The sequence below is a fragment of the Oncorhynchus clarkii genome, chromosome 21 (genome assembly GCF_045791955.1).
Source record: "Oncorhynchus clarkii lewisi isolate Uvic-CL-2024 chromosome 21, UVic_Ocla_1.0, whole genome shotgun sequence".
In the NCBI taxonomy this organism is placed as follows: domain Eukaryota; kingdom Metazoa; phylum Chordata; class Actinopteri; order Salmoniformes; family Salmonidae; genus Oncorhynchus; species Oncorhynchus clarkii.
The window spans coordinates 42,655,012-42,670,721 of record NC_092167.1 but is presented as its reverse complement, the minus strand read 5'-3'; the positions used below and the strand labels follow the sequence as shown (position 1 = coordinate 42,670,721).

The 15,710-nt window shown below is 42.4% G+C and overlaps 1 protein-coding gene across 2 annotated transcripts in view; it reads right to left on the bottom strand.

Moving 5' to 3' along the window:
• Positions 1-15,710, bottom strand: part of LOC139379073 (echinoderm microtubule-associated protein-like 3) — a 42,359-nt gene that overhangs the window by 18,981 nt on the left and 7,668 nt on the right. For both annotated transcript variants that reach the window (XM_071121836.1, XM_071121837.1), the window contains exons 2-3: positions 1,293-1,466; positions 859-973 (exon numbers count right to left, since the gene is read on the bottom strand). In XM_071121836.1, the coding sequence (XP_070977937.1) occupies positions 859-973; positions 1,293-1,466 (289 nt within the window). The remainder of the gene's footprint in view (positions 1-858; positions 974-1,292; positions 1,467-15,710) is intronic.

Genomic DNA, 15,710 nt, shown 5'->3' with positions numbered 1-15,710 from the left:
ACCGTGAAGCACGTGGGTGGCAGCATCATGTTGTGGGGGTGCTTTGCTGCAGGAGGGACTGGTGCACTTCACAAAATAGATGGCATCATGAAGGGGGAAAGGTATGTGGAAATATTGAAGCAACATCTCAAGACAACAGTCAGGAAGTTAGTCCTTGGTTGCAAATGGGTCTTCCAAATGGACAATGACCCCAAGCATACTTCCAAAGTTGTGGCAAAATGGCTTAAGGACAACAAAGCCAAGGTATTGGAGTGGCCATCACAAAGCCCTGACCTCAATCCTATAGAAGATTTGTGGGTAGAACTGAAAAAGCCTGTGCGAGCAAGGAGGCCTACAAACCTGACTCAGTTACATCAGCTCTGTCAGGAGGAATGGGCCAAAATTCACCCAACTTATTGTGGGAAGCTTGTGGAAAGCTACCTGAAACGTTTGACCCAAGTTAAACAATTTAAAGGCAATGCTACCAAATACTAATTGAGTGGATGTGAACTTCTGACCCACTGGGAATGTGATGAAAGAAATGAAAGCTGAAATAAATAATTCTCTCTACTATTATTCTGACACTTCACATTCTTAAAATAAAGTGGTGATCCTAACTGACCTAAGACAGGGAATTTTTACCAGGAATAAATGTCAGGAATTGTGAAAAACGGAGTTTAAATGTATTTGGCTAAGGTGTATGTAAACTTCAGACTTCAACTGTAACATTCTGGTCATGAAGTCTAAAGACTGTCAAACTATGCCTTATTTCCACACATTGATCATGTTTGAGCCATATCTTCATATATGGCTCTGGACAAACATGCCAGCCAACCCATTCCATGCCCACAGTCCCTCTGCACTGGCCTGGCACAGTACCTGGTGGCAGGGTGGCGGGGGCTGTCCAGGGCTGAGCTGGAGGACAGTTTACGGGAACTGGAGAAACCGTCAGAGCAGTAAACCTGGTTCAGAACACGGGAGGCTGCAGGGTTTACTGAGGGCACAAAATGGACACAATCACACACATTTAGTGCAAGGATGGAATTTTCATAGAAGCACAAGACATGGGTAGGATAATGTATCGGTTACAGCTTATTGCTTGTGTACTGTAGTTAATCATCTTCAACCCTTTTCACACTACTGATCTTCAACCCTTTTCACACTACTGAACCGAGCTGCACTTTACCGGCCTGGTTAAACATTCAAGATATTTTCTGGAACCGTGCTGTGAAGAAAATATCCAAGCCAGCACAGTACAGTTCGGGCACAATAATGTTAAGAGTACAACTGTGGTCTGATGGTTGGCCATCCACCTGCGATGATCTGCTGTTTAAGCAGGGGGATCAACTGGTCGTGGAGGCGGAGCCTGCGTAGCGCGTCGGCCAGTGATGACTTCAGCAGCATGATCTCATCTTCCTGTGCCTGCAGACGCCCCTCCATCATGGACACACGGTCTGGGTACTCAGCGCTGCTCCCGGACACGTCATCTGTGCAGACGGACCATGACAACAAATCAGGAGACAGTATGGAACCACATGCTGTCAGATCATTTGTGGATATTGGGGAAAATAAGGACAACCAATGGTAGTCTATATCCAACTCAATGCTGTCACTCAATTGGCAGATGGGAATGTCCTCTAGACAAATGACATATAGAAGTGAAGTACTACTATCAATAACAATGCATAGGTTGGATACAACTTTAACATGCAAGATGGAAAATACTTAAAAAATGCAAGCAGTAAGACATGACCCTGGTGTTGTAAATACTGCTAACAGCCAGGAAATATTCCTCAAAAGAGACCTCCATTCTGCATGAAAATGCGCCTCCGGACTAGAAAGCCAACATTAATGGCCTCATCCAGCACTGTCTACAATTTAAAAGGTTGGGATGACACTTCATGAGTCGAGAGAAACATATTTACTTAGGCTACTTGAACATCATGGTACTCTGACGCTGCTAATTTACTGAACTAAGTCCTTTTCCATCACAAAAAGAAGGCAGGAGACTATTACCACCATTAGTAAAAGAAGGCAGGAGACTGTTACCACCATTAGTAAAAGAAGGCAGGAGACTGTTACCACCATTAGTAAAAGAAGGCAGGAGACTGTTACCACCATTAGTAAAAGAAGGCAGGAGACTTACCACCATTAGGAGGAAAGAAGTTAAAGCATATGTTTCTGGTTTTCTCAACCTTTCGCAATTTCCAGCAGCTAAGCAAAAAAAAGAGTGGAATGTTCTAATTGTTTATCATCGGGTTGTGTTTAGGGAACAGGGTTTAGCTAAAATGATTGTTAAGTGTCCGCAGACCTACTTTCTCTAAAGTAGTGCACACGTGTGGGGACTGCCTATTCCATGATGATTCTGGACATGTCTACGTTTTCTGCTAATTTCCTGAGACATTGCAGTAGGAAGACTTGTTAATAATTAGGTGGCGTTTAACAAAGGGATATGAGTCTGTTAGGATATTAATGAGTCGCCACAGACTTACATTTGATCTATATGCGTGTACGTTTTGGGATTGGGTCTATTCGATCATGTGTGTTTACATTTCCAACGAATTCCCTCAGATTTGAAAGCAAAGAAGACAGCATTCCTGTATGTCGCAATGTCATATGAACAATGATCAGACCCTGAGCCAACTGCAGCTTGTTTTTAGTGCGGCCTACAGTACTTTCAGCGTTGTTTGACCACATTTGCTATATTTTAGTGTGTTTAACGTTTCAGGATTTATTAGTCTTATGCATGGGTTACGCAACAAAATGCTTACTTCCTTCTCGACAATGCAACAACAAAAATAAAATTAAAGAATAGTAACAAAGTAAATGGCTCCGTAGAATTTAATAAGTAAAGGATAATCAACTCAGGGCTCTATGCGTTCTCTGGAGAAAAAAAAACAAACGACGTGGATGGTGGGTTCCACGACGCGCTATTCCACGTCGTTCATTATAGCGCGTCGCGGAACCCACCTTCCACGTCGTTCGTTATTTTCCAGAGAACGCATAGAGCCCTGAGTTGATTATCCCTTTTACACCATGGCTATAATTTAGAACATTTGCCACTGGAAATGTTTTCATTTGCAGGTAAAAATATGTTAAAACATCCACTGAGGTAGCGCGCAAATTTACTAGAGACGGGACAGTAGTTGCCTTGAAAACCAAACAAACAGACTTGCTAGTTTAGATAACCATCAGTCCTAGCTTGCTATTATTAAAATCTAATGCCAATAATGTTATCAATTAGACTTTTGCTTTCAAACATAGTCAGTCCATTCTTACATATTATATTACCATTGAATTATACCTTGCGTTATTTATTTATTTTACCTTTATTTAACCAGATAGGCAAATTGAGAACAAGTACTCATTTACAATTGCGACCTGGCCAAGATAAAGCAAAGCAGTTCGACACATACAACACAGAGTCACACATGGAGTAAAGCAAACATACAGTCAATAATACAGTAGAAAAATAAGTCTATATACAATGTGAGCAAATGAGGTGAGATAAGGGAGGTAAAGGTAAAAATAAAAAAGCCATGGTGGCGAAGTAAATACAATATATCAAGTAAAACACTGGAATGGTAGATTTGCAGTGGAAAAATTTGCAAAGTAGAAATAGAAATAATGGGGAGCAAAATAAATAAATACAGTAGGGGAAGAGGTAGTTGTTTGGGCTAAATTATAGATGGGATATGTACAGGTGCAGTAATCTGTAAACTGCTCTGACCGCTGGTGCTTAAAGCTAGTGAGGGAGATACAGTAAGTGTTTCCAGTTTCAGAGATTTTTGTAGTTTGTTCCAGTCATTGGCAGCAGAGAACTGGAAGGAGAGGCAGCCAAAGGAGGAATTGTTTTAGGGGTGACCAGAGAGCTGAGATAAGGGGGGGCTTTAACTAGCAGGGTCCTGTAGATGACCTGGAGCCAGTGGATTTGGCGACGATTATGAAGCGAGGGCCAGCCAACGAGAGCGTACAGGTCGCAGTGGTGGGTAGCCTCCATCATTCTTAAATAGAAGAAATTTGGAAGCACCAAGGCTCTTCCTAGAGCTGGCCGCCCGGCCAAACTGAGCAATCAGGGGAGAAGGGCCTTGGTCAGGGAGGTGACCAAGAACACGAACGTCACTCTGACAAAGCTCCAGAGTTCCTCTGGGGAAATGGGAGAAACTTCCATAAGGACAATCATCTCTGCAGCACTCCACCAACCAGTCCTTTATGGTAGAGTGGCCAGACGGATGTCACTCCTCAGTAAATGGCACATGACAGCCCGCTTGGAGTTTGCCAAATGGCACCTAAAGACTCAGACCATGAGAAACAACATGTTCTGGTCTGATGAAACCAAGAATCAACTCTTTGGTCTGAATGCCAAGCATCACGTCTGGAGGAAACCTGGCACCATCCCTATGGTGAAGCATGGTGGTAGGAGCATCATGCTGTGGGAAAGTTTTAAAGCAGCAGGGACTGGTAGTCTAGTCAGGATCGAGGCAAAGAGGAAACTGTTTTCTGCCCCTCCCAAAAGATAGAATTTGTATATAATTGGCCCTCTTTCTGGGACTCACCCACAAACAGGACCAAGCCTGGCCTGCTGAGGAGTGACGGACTCCATCCTAGCTGGAGGGGTGCTCTCATCTCATCTACTAACATAGACAGGGCCAGGCAGCAGGCTGTTAGCCAGCCTGCCACTAGCACAGTCAGTGTAGTCAGCTCAGTTTTCCCCATTGAGACTGTGTCTGTGCCTTGATCTAGTTTGGGCAACAATAAACATGGCGGTGTTCACCTTAGCAATCTCTCTGGAATAAAGACCTCCTCCATTCCTGTCATTATTGAAAGAGATTGTGATATCTCACATCTCAAAATAGGGCGACTTAATGTTAGATCCCTTACTTCAAAGGCAGTTATAGTCAATTAACTAATCACTGATCATAATCTTAATGTGATTGGCCTGACTGAAACATGGCTTAAGCCTGGTGAATTTACTGTGTTAAATGAGCCCTCTCCCCCTGGTTACACTAGAGACCATATCCCCTGAACATCCCGCAAAAGGTGGAGGTGTTGCTAACATAGACAAAAGCACATTTCAATTCACAAAAAAACTGTTTTCATCTTTTGAGCTTCTTGTCATGAAATCTATGCAGTCTACTCAATCACTTTTTATAGCTACTATTTCACAGGCCTCCTGGGCCATATACAGTGTTCCTCACTGAGTTCCCTGAATTCCAATCAGATCTTGTAGTCATGGCAGATAATATAAACATTTTTGGTGACTAATATTCACCTGGAAAAGTCCACAGACCCACTCCAAAAGGTTTTCGGGGGCCATCATCGACTCAGTGGGTTTTGTCCAACATGTCTCCGGACCTACTCCCTGCCACAGTCATACTCTGTGGCAGTGTCCCGTGGAATAAATGTTGTGGATCTTAATGTTTTTCCTCATAATCCTGGACTATCGGCCCATCATTTTATTACATTTGCAATCGCAACAACTAATCTGCTCAGACCCCAAGGATCATCAAAAGGCGTGCTATAAATTCTCAGACAAACCAAAGATTCCTAGATGCCCTTCCAGACTCCCTCAACCTACCCAAGGACATCAGAGTACAAAAATCAGTTAGGTGGTTAACTGAGGAACTCAATTTAACCTTGTGTAATACCCTAGATGCAGTCGCACCCCTAAAAACAAAAAACATTTGTCATAAGAAACTAGCTCCCTGGTATACAGAAAATACCCGAGCTCTGAAGCAAGCTTCCAGAAAATTGGACCGGAAATAGCGCTACACCAAACTGGAAGTCTTCCGACTAGCTTGCGGTATCAAAGAGCCCTCACTGCGGCTCGATCATCCTATTTTTCGCAAAGCTAACTAAAAAGCAGCATTCCTAAAACAGAGGATGGCTTTCACTTCAGCAGTGATAAATTAATGAACTTCTTTGACGAAAAGATAATGATCATTAGAAAGCAAATTACGGACTCCTCAATTAAATCTGCGTATCCCTCAAAAGCTCAGTTGTCCTGAGTCTGCACAACACTGCCAGGACCTAGGATCAAGGGAGACACGAGTGTTTTAGTACTATATCTCTTGACACAATGATGAAAATAATCATGACCTCTAAACCTTCAAGCTGCATACTGGACCCTATTCCAACTAAACAACTGAAAGAGCTGCTTCCTGTGCTTGGCCCTCCTATGTTGAACATAATAAACGGCTCTCTATCCACCGGATGTGTACCAAACTCACTAAAAGTGGCAGTAATAAAGCCTTTCTTGAAAAAGCCAAACCTCGAACCAGAAAATATAAAAATCGGCCTATCCCCGAATCGCCCATTCCTCTTAATTTTTTGGGAAAAAGCTGTTGCACAGCAACTCACTGCCTTCCTGAAGACAAACAATGTATACAAAACGCCTCAGTCTGGTTTTAGACCCCATCATAGCAGAGACTGCACTTGTGAAGGTGGAAAATGACCTTTTAATGGCATCTGTCCTCGTGCTCCTAGACCTGAGTGCTGCTATTGATACCATCGATCACCACCAGCTATGGGGACGACACAGCTGTACATTTCGATGAAACATAGGGAAGCCCCAAAATTGCTCTACCTGGAAGCCTATGTTTCAGACATAAGGAAGTGGATGGCTGCAAACTTTCTACTTTTAAACTCGGACAAAACAGAGATGCTAGTTTTAGGTCCCAAGAAAGAAAGAGATCTTCTGTTGAATCTGACAATTAATCTTCATAGTTGTACAGTTGTCTCAAATAAAACTGTGAAGGACCTCAGCGTTACTCTGGACCCTGATCTCTCTTTTGACGAACTTATCAAGACTGTTTCAAGGACAGCTTTTTTCCATCTACGTAACATTGCAAAAATCAGGAACTTCCTGTCCAAAAATTATGCAGAAAAATTAATCCATGCTTTTGTTACTTCTAGGTTAGACTACTGCAATGCTCTATTTTTCGGCTACCCGGATAAAGCACTAAATGGCCAAAAGTTGAGAATGACACAAATATTCATTTTCACAAAGTCTGCTGCCTCAGATTGTATGATGGCAATTTGCATATACTCCAGAATGTTATGTAGAGTGAGCAGATTAATTACAATTTATTGCAAAGACCCTCTTTGCCATGCAAATAAACTGAATCCCCAAAAAACATTTCCACTGCATTTCAGCCCTGCCACAAAAGAACCAGCTGACATCATGTCAGTGATTCTCTCGTTAAAACAGGTGTGAGTGTTGACGAGGACAAGGCTGGAGATCACTCTGTCATGCTGATTGAGTTTGAACAACAGACTGGAAGCTTCAAAAGGAGGGTGGTGCTTAGAATCATTGTTCTTCCTGTCAACCATGGTTACCTGCAAGGAAACACGTGCCGTCATCATTGGTTTGCACAAAAAGTGCTTCACATGCAAGGTTATTGCTGCCAGTAAGATTGCACCTAAATCAACCATTTATTGGATAATCAAGAACTTCAAGGAGAGTGGTTAAATTGTTGTGAAGAAGGCTTCAGGGCGCCCAAGAAAGTCCAGCAAGCACCAGGACCGTCTCCTAAAGTTGATTCAGCTGTGAGGCACCACCAATACAGAGCTTGCTCAGGAATGGCAGCAGGCAGGTGTGAGTGCATCTGCACGCACAGTGAGGCGAAGACTTTTGGAGGATGGCCTGCTGTCAAGAAGGGCAGCAAAGAAGCCACTTCTCTCCAGGAAAAACATCAGTGACAGACGGATATTCTGCAAAAGGAACAGGGATTGGACTGCTGAGGACTGGGGTAAAGTCATTTTTTCTGATGAATCCCCTTTCCGATTGTTTGGGGCATCCGGAAAAAGCTTGTCCAGAGAAGACAAGGTGAGCGCTACCATCAGTCCTGTGTCATGCCAACAGTAAAGCATCCTGAGATCATTCATGTGTGGCGTTGCTTCTCAGCCAAGGGAGTGGGCTCACTCACAACTTTGTTTAAGAACACAGCCATGAATAAAGAATGGTACCAACACATCCTCAGAGAGCAACTTCTCCCAACCATCCAGGAACAGTTCGGTGACGAATCAAATGCCTTTTCCAGCATGATGGAGCATCGAGCCATAAGGCAAAAGTGATAACGGAGTGGCTCGGGGAACAAAACATCGGTATTTTGGGTCCATGGCCAGGAAACTCCCCAGACCTTAATCCCATTGAGAACTTGTGGTCAATCCTCAAGAGGCAGGTGTACAAACAAAACCCCACAAATTCTCACAATCTCCAAGCATTGATTATGCAAGAATGGGCTGCCATCAGTCAGGATGTGGCCCAGAAGTTAATTGCCAGCATGCCAGGGCGGATTGCAGAGGTCTTGAAAAATAAGGGTCAACACTGCAAATCTTGACTCTTTTGCATCAACTTCATGTAATTGTCAATAAAAGCCTTTGACACTTATGAAATGCTTGTAATTATACTTCAGTATTCCATAGTTACATCTGACAAAAATATCTAAAGACACTGAAGCAGCAAACTTCGTAAATTAAATTAATATTTGTGTCATTCTCAAAAGTTTTGGCCACGACTGTACTTTCCTACCGGATAAAGCACTAAATAAACTTCAGTTAGCGCTAAACACGACTGCTAGAATCTTGACGAGAACCAAAATATTTAATCACATTGCACTAGCCTCTCTACACTGGCTTCCTCTTAAGGCTAGGGCCGATTTCAAGGTTTTACTGCTAACCTACAAAGCATTACAATTACATGGGCTTGCTCCTACCGATCTTTCCGATTTGGTCATGTTGTACATACCTACACGTACGCTACGGTCACAAGACGCAGGCCTCCTTACTGTCCCTAGAATTTCTAAGCAAACAGCTGGAGACAGGGCTTTCTATAGAGGTACATTTTTATGGAATGGTCTGCCTATCCATGTGCGATGCAGACTCGGTCTCAACCTTTAAGTCTTTCCTGAAGACTCATCTCTTCAGTAGGTCATGTGATTGAGTGTAGTCTGGCCCAGGAGTGTGAAGGTGAACGGAAAAGCACTGGAGCAACAATCCGCCCTTGCCGTCTCTGCCTGGCCGGTTCCCTCCTCTCCACTGGGATTCTCTGCCACAAGCCGTATTACGGGGGCTGAGTCACTGGCTTACTGGTGCTCTTCCATGCCGTCCTTAGGAGGCTGGTGGTTAGGCTGGTAGTAAGTTGGTGGTTGAATATATCCCTCTAGTGGCGTGGGGGCTGTGCTTTGGCAAAGTGGGTGGGGTTATATCCTGCCTGTTTGGCCCTGTCCGGGGTTATCATCAGCCAGTGTCTCCCGACCCCACCGGTCTCAGCCTCCAGTATTTATGCTGTAATAGTTTGTGTCGGGGTCTAGGGTCAGGGGGCTAGGGTCAGTCTGTTATATCTGGAGTATTTCCCCCGTCTTATCCGGTGTGTGAATTTAAGTATGCTCTCTCTCTTTCGCTTTCTCACTCTCTTTCTCTCGGAGGACCTAAGCCCTAGGACTATGCCTCAGGACTACCTGGCCTGATGACTCCTTGCTGTCCCCAGTCCACCTGGTCGTGCTGCTGTTCCAGTTTCAACTGTTCTGCCTGCGGCTATGGAACCTTGGCCTGTTCACCGGACATACTACCTTATCCCAGACCTGCTGTTTTCAACTCTCTAGAGACATCAGGAGCAGTAGAGATACTCTTAATGATCGGCTATGAAAAGCCAACTGACATTTTACTCCCGAGGTGCTGACCTGTTGCACCCTCTACAACCATGGTAATTATTATTATCTGACCCTGCTGGTCATCTATGAACATTTGAACATCTTGGCCATGTTCTGTTATAATCTCCACCCGGCACAGCCAGAAGAGGACTGGCCACCCCTCATAGCCTGGTTCCTCTCTAGGTATCTTCCTAGGTTTCAGCCTTTCTAGGGAGTTTTTCCAAACCACCGTGCTTCTACACCTGCATTGCTTGCTGTTTGGGGTTTTAGGCTGGGTTTCTGTACAGCACTTTGTGACATCAGTTGATGTAAGAAGGGCTTTATAAATACATTTGATTTATTGAACAGAGCAAAGTACAGAGAGATCCTTGATGAAAACCTGCTCCAGAGCACTCACAACCTCAGACTGGGGCGAAGGTTCACCTTCCAATAGGACAACGACCCGAAGCACACAGCAAAGACAATGCAGGAGTGGCATCGGGACAAGTCTCTGAATGTCCTTCAGTGGCCCAGCCCGAGCCCGGACTTGAACCCGATCTAACATCTCTGGAGAGACCTGAAAATAACTGTGCAGCAACGCTCCCCATCCAACCTGACAGAGCTTGAAATGATCTGCAGAGAAGAATGGGAGAAACTACCCAAATACAGGTGTGCCAAGCTTGTAGAATCATACACAAGAAGACACGGGGCTGTAATCGCTGCCAAAGGTGCTTCAACAAAGTACTGAGTAAAGAGTCTGAAAACTTGGGTAAATGTGATAATTATTTTTTGTGTATACATTTGAAAAAATGTCTAAAAGCCTGTTTTTGCTTCGTCTTTATGGGGTATTGTGGTATCATTATGGGGTATTGTGGTATCATTATGGGGTGTTGTGGTATCATTATGGGGTCTTGTGGTATCATTATGGGGTATTGTGGTATCATTATGGGGTGTTGTGTGTAGATTGATGGGGGGGAAACAATTTAATACATTTCAGAATAAGGCAGTAACGTAACAAAATATGAAAAAAGTCAAAGGGTCTGAATACTTTCCGAAGGCACTGTATGTTTACTATAGCTTAATGAGGCAATAAAAATAAGATGTGACTAAACTATGACAAAAAAGAAAGGGCATTTAGTTGAATAAACTGTTTTCAACATTGACAATAACTAGACCAAATAATTATTCAAACTACAAAAATGTGACTAAGACAATGATATTTTAGTCAAACTGACCAAATCAAAAGAGTGCCAAAATGAACACTGCTAGTGTGCAGGCGTAGTTGTCCCAGTAAAACTGGATCTAGGAAGATGGCAGCAACCACCAAACGGTGGTATGCGAATGTGAGTAGATTCCGTTGAAAACAACGGTCGGCCATCTTAAATTAATGTTATTTTTTACAAATTGAAATCAAAATACTACTCCTATTACAGCCCAAGCGGTAAAGCTTCATATGACACCACTTTTTGCTTTGTAGCACCTACAGATAAAACTTAATTGAGTCTTAAAGGAGCCCTGGGTAAGGCTGATGTATAATAAATATGCAAACTTTGATAAATTATTTCTAAATTATGCTTTTAGATACAAAATGTAAAATATCGTCAACAACCTTTCCTCTAGAAGGCCATTCTATGGATTACATTTTGCGAAAATCCCCCAAAACTGGAAATTCTCATAATCAAGTCACGGATCTTATCGTTTTCTTTATATTATGCAAGTGACCCACAGCATGATACTTTCTCTTTACTTTGTCCCTAACCCTTTGCCTACTGTCACCACAGCTGGTATAACCTATGCTGCTACTGAATCCATCCACTGTAGCAGTTAAGCTATCATTTAACAGTCATTGTTGTTGATACTAAGTATTTGTTACTCCAAGTGTGCTCATTTCCATTGGGAGGAGGAGTGGTTCTCACTGAGTGCCTCTCACCTACTTACTAGTGAGCACTGGGTGAAGCGTTTCCTAAAAGATCCTAGAGCACTTGACTGTTTTGCCTGGTTTGGCACTTTAAACAGTTGGATAAGAATGCAGTGGCCAAGCGAACACGCAAACCATCACCAGAGGAGAAACAGTTCCGCTTAACGACTTGAAAGCATGAAAATATCCCTCGCCTTGAAGCCTGCAAGAAAAATATATATATTTTCAGTTTCCAGTGATGGCTTCAAATCAATACACCCACCCACATACCCACACACACACCGCCCGCACACCCACCGACACCCACCCGCACACTTTTGTATGCAATCTTTGAAACCAGAACCATGGCTTCACTCCACCCACCCACCCACCCACACGACGACCAGAACCATAGCTCCAGTCCATACACAATGGGGTCATTGAGCCTTGCCGGAAGGAAGACTCTCTCTGCTGTCTGTGTTCAGACCGAGACTGAACCAGCCGTCTACAGGGCCAGACCAAGCCTCTCACTGGAAACACAGACAGAACAACAGCAGCTATGGAAGATGATACAGGAATACATTTACATTACATTTGAGTCATTTAGCAGACGCTCTTATCCAGCGCAACTTATAGTTAGTGCAGGTAGCTAGGCGTAACAACCACATATCACAACCATAGTACATTTTTCCTCAATAAAGTTGCTATCAGCGAAGTCAGTGCTAGTAAAAGGAAAAAAAGACAAGTGCGAGTGTTAGTGAACAATACATGAAATGAGAGAATGCAGTGTTACGCACTATTCTGTGGTTTTGATAACACTACATACATAATATTATTGCCGTTTAAATTCCACGCTGAGGCGAACTGTAGCTGAACTCAATGAACTTGGTCATGATGACATACATAGGCAAACACGTGACTTCACACACTTGTTTGAAGAGGTCTTGAATGTAGCAGGAGAGCAAGAATCTCTAATCAAGGACAGGAAACACCTGACTCAAGTGGTTGAGTTAGGGCACTAAAGAATGTTGACATTCGCCAGCACCGTGAAGAGTAGATGCTCTGCGGCCTACAGATAATAAACCAACGAGGAGGTCTAATCTCAGGGTGTATACTAAACAACACAGTATGGGATACAGAATTAATGCTGCAATATCTAACTTTTTGGGCGACCCGACCAAATTCACGTATAAATGCGAGTCATAGATCTGTCATTCTCATTGAAAGCATGTCTAAGAAACAGTTGATCTCTTCTATGTGCGCTATTTCTATCCTTAAGTTTAGTTTGTGTTTTTTACTTTCGTTTTTGCAGACGAGCTTCAAACTAGAGGTCAACTGATTAATCGGAATGGCCGATTAATTAGGGCCGATTTCAAGTTTTCATAACAATCGGAAATCGGTATTTTTGGACACCGATTTTGCCCCAATTTTTTTTTACACCTTTATTTAATATTTATTTAACTAGGCAAGTCAGTTAAGAACACGTTCTTACTTTCAATGACGGCCTAGGAACGATGGGCTAACTGCCTCGTTCAGGTGCAGAACGGCAGATTTTCAACTTGTCAGCTCGGGGGATTCAGTCTTGCAACCTTACAGTTAACTAGTCCAACGCTCTAACTACCTGCCTCTCATTGCACTCCACGAGGAGACTGCCTGTAATGAGAATGCAGTAAGCCAAGGTAAGTTGCTATCTAGCATTAAACTTATCTTATAAAAAACAATCAATCAATCATAATCACTAGTTAACTACACATGGTTGATGATATTACTAGTTTATCTAGCGTGTCCTGCGTTGCATATAATTGATGCAGTTCGTATCGTAGCTCCAATGTGTACCTAACCATGAACATCAATGCCTTTCTTAAAATCAATACACAGAAGTATATATTTTTAAACCTGCATATTTAGCTAAAAGAAATCCAGTTTAGCAGGCAATATTAACCAGGTGAAATTGTGTCACTTCTCTTGCGTTCATTGTTACCAGAGTCAGGGTATATGCAACAGTTTGGGCCGCCTAATTTGCCAGAATTTTACGTAATTATGACATAACATTGAAGGTTGTGCAATGTAACAAGAATATTTAGACTAATGGATGCCACCCATTAGATAAAATACGGAACGGTTCCATATTTCACTGAAAGAATAAACGTCTTGTTTTCGAGATGATAGTTTACGGATTCTACCATATTAATGACCGAATGCCCGTATTTCTGTGTGTTATTATGTTATAACTAAGTCTATGATTTGATAGAGCTGTCTGACTGTTTCATTATTTATTTGAGGCTAAATTGATTTTATTGATGTATTATATTAAGTTTTTTTTTTATATTAAATATTTTTTGTTATGGAAAATATATTTCACAGCTGTTTAGATGGTATAATAATTCTCTACAGAATGACTGCTTGTTTTGTCACAAACAGAAACTAGGAAATGGCGGAGTTATTTCTGCATACTGCACCTTTAAATAGAACACAAGTATTTACATTTTAGGCCTATCTCGATGGAATGGGTTGTAACACATTAGCCTCTGTTCCAATCCACTGACTTGAAACCTAAATGAAAAGCCAGCAACATGGAAGAGATTCCTTTTCAGTCTTTCAACTCCCATCGTTTTTGGCAAACCTCAGCTGATTCGATCAACTGCAAAGCATGAAGTTGAGACTTGTGGCCGAAAATTTTAACAGTTAGATATGAGAAACAGCTGGGAGAGATTACAATGGACTATGTGTACTGTTAATGATCACTGAAACATGATCTATTTTATTTACCCCCCAATTCAGACAGACTCTTCCATGCAATCGTTCTCACTTTCTCTGCCTCGTTTTTGCGCGCGCGCGCACGCGCACACACACACACACACACACACACACACCCACAATCCAAACCCAGAGTATTTCTGCAGGAAAGAGGCTTAACGTCATATACAAAATGACCCACGCAAACTTTACACAGGACAAAAATCATATGACAATGTGTATAATGTAGAGGTTGTCTTGATTTATCTTAGATTGTGTGGGCCTGCACCTCTGAATAATGGGTCTTTAGTCAGTATAGTTATCATATTTAAATAAACACAGAAATTAAGTTATTATACAGTATTACTGCTATTATCTGTGGCGAATGGAACAAGACTAGCATTAAATGCCAAAACTCACAGATCTGAGCAAATGTGGCTATGAGTCAGAAATCAAATCCCAAGGGAGCTTGAAAGATGAAGCCAAGAATGTGGACAGAATCTTGAGCCATCGCATAAATTACAATGTAATATACACTGAACAAAAATATCAATGCAACATGCAACCATTTCAAAGATTTTACTGAGTTACAGGTGATGAAGCCAGATGTGGACTGGGCTGGCATGGTTACACGTGGTCTGCGGTTGTGAGGCCGGTTGGATGTACTCACAAATTCTCCAAAACGACGTTGGAGGCGGCTTATGGTAGAGAAATTAACATTAATTTCTCTGGCAACAGCTCTGGTAGACATTCCTGCAGTCAGCATGCGCCAATTGCACGCTCCCTCAAAACTTGAGACATCTGTAGCATTGTGTTGTGTGACAAAACTGCACATTTTAGAGTGGCCTTTTGTCCGCAGCACAAGGTTCACCTGTGTAATAATCATGCTGTTTAATCAGCTTGTTGATATGCCACACGTCTCAGGTGGATAGATTATCTTGACAATGGATAAATGCTTGTGTGCATATGGAACATTTCTGGGATTTTTTATTTCAGCTCATGAAACATTGGACCAACATTACATGTTGCATTTATATTTTTGTTCAGAGTATTTAAGGTTTGCCTGGTTTTATTACCGCTGCTGTTGCTAATGCTAACCATTAAAACTGCCACCACTAGTACAACCTTTAATAAAGAGTTCCATTTCAATATGTGTACCTACAAAAGCAGTGTGGTACGTAAAGGGAACACATTTTTACAAAACTGGGTGAGACCGTAGCCATTATAAAAAAGGTACACTGCTGGCCACTTGCAGGTACAAAAGGCACAGTTGGGAACTTGCAGAACTACTGTACATTGCATTGTTGCAGCAGGTACTGCAGGTCTGCACTCTCAAAGGAGAGATTGGTTACTGTACGATACCTTATCATTCTTCATTCATTTGTGAACTGAAGGAACTGTTGCAGTCTTAGGCACAACCCATCTTTCAGGGGGACGTTCAAGAACGTAGCCAATAGCACCAATAG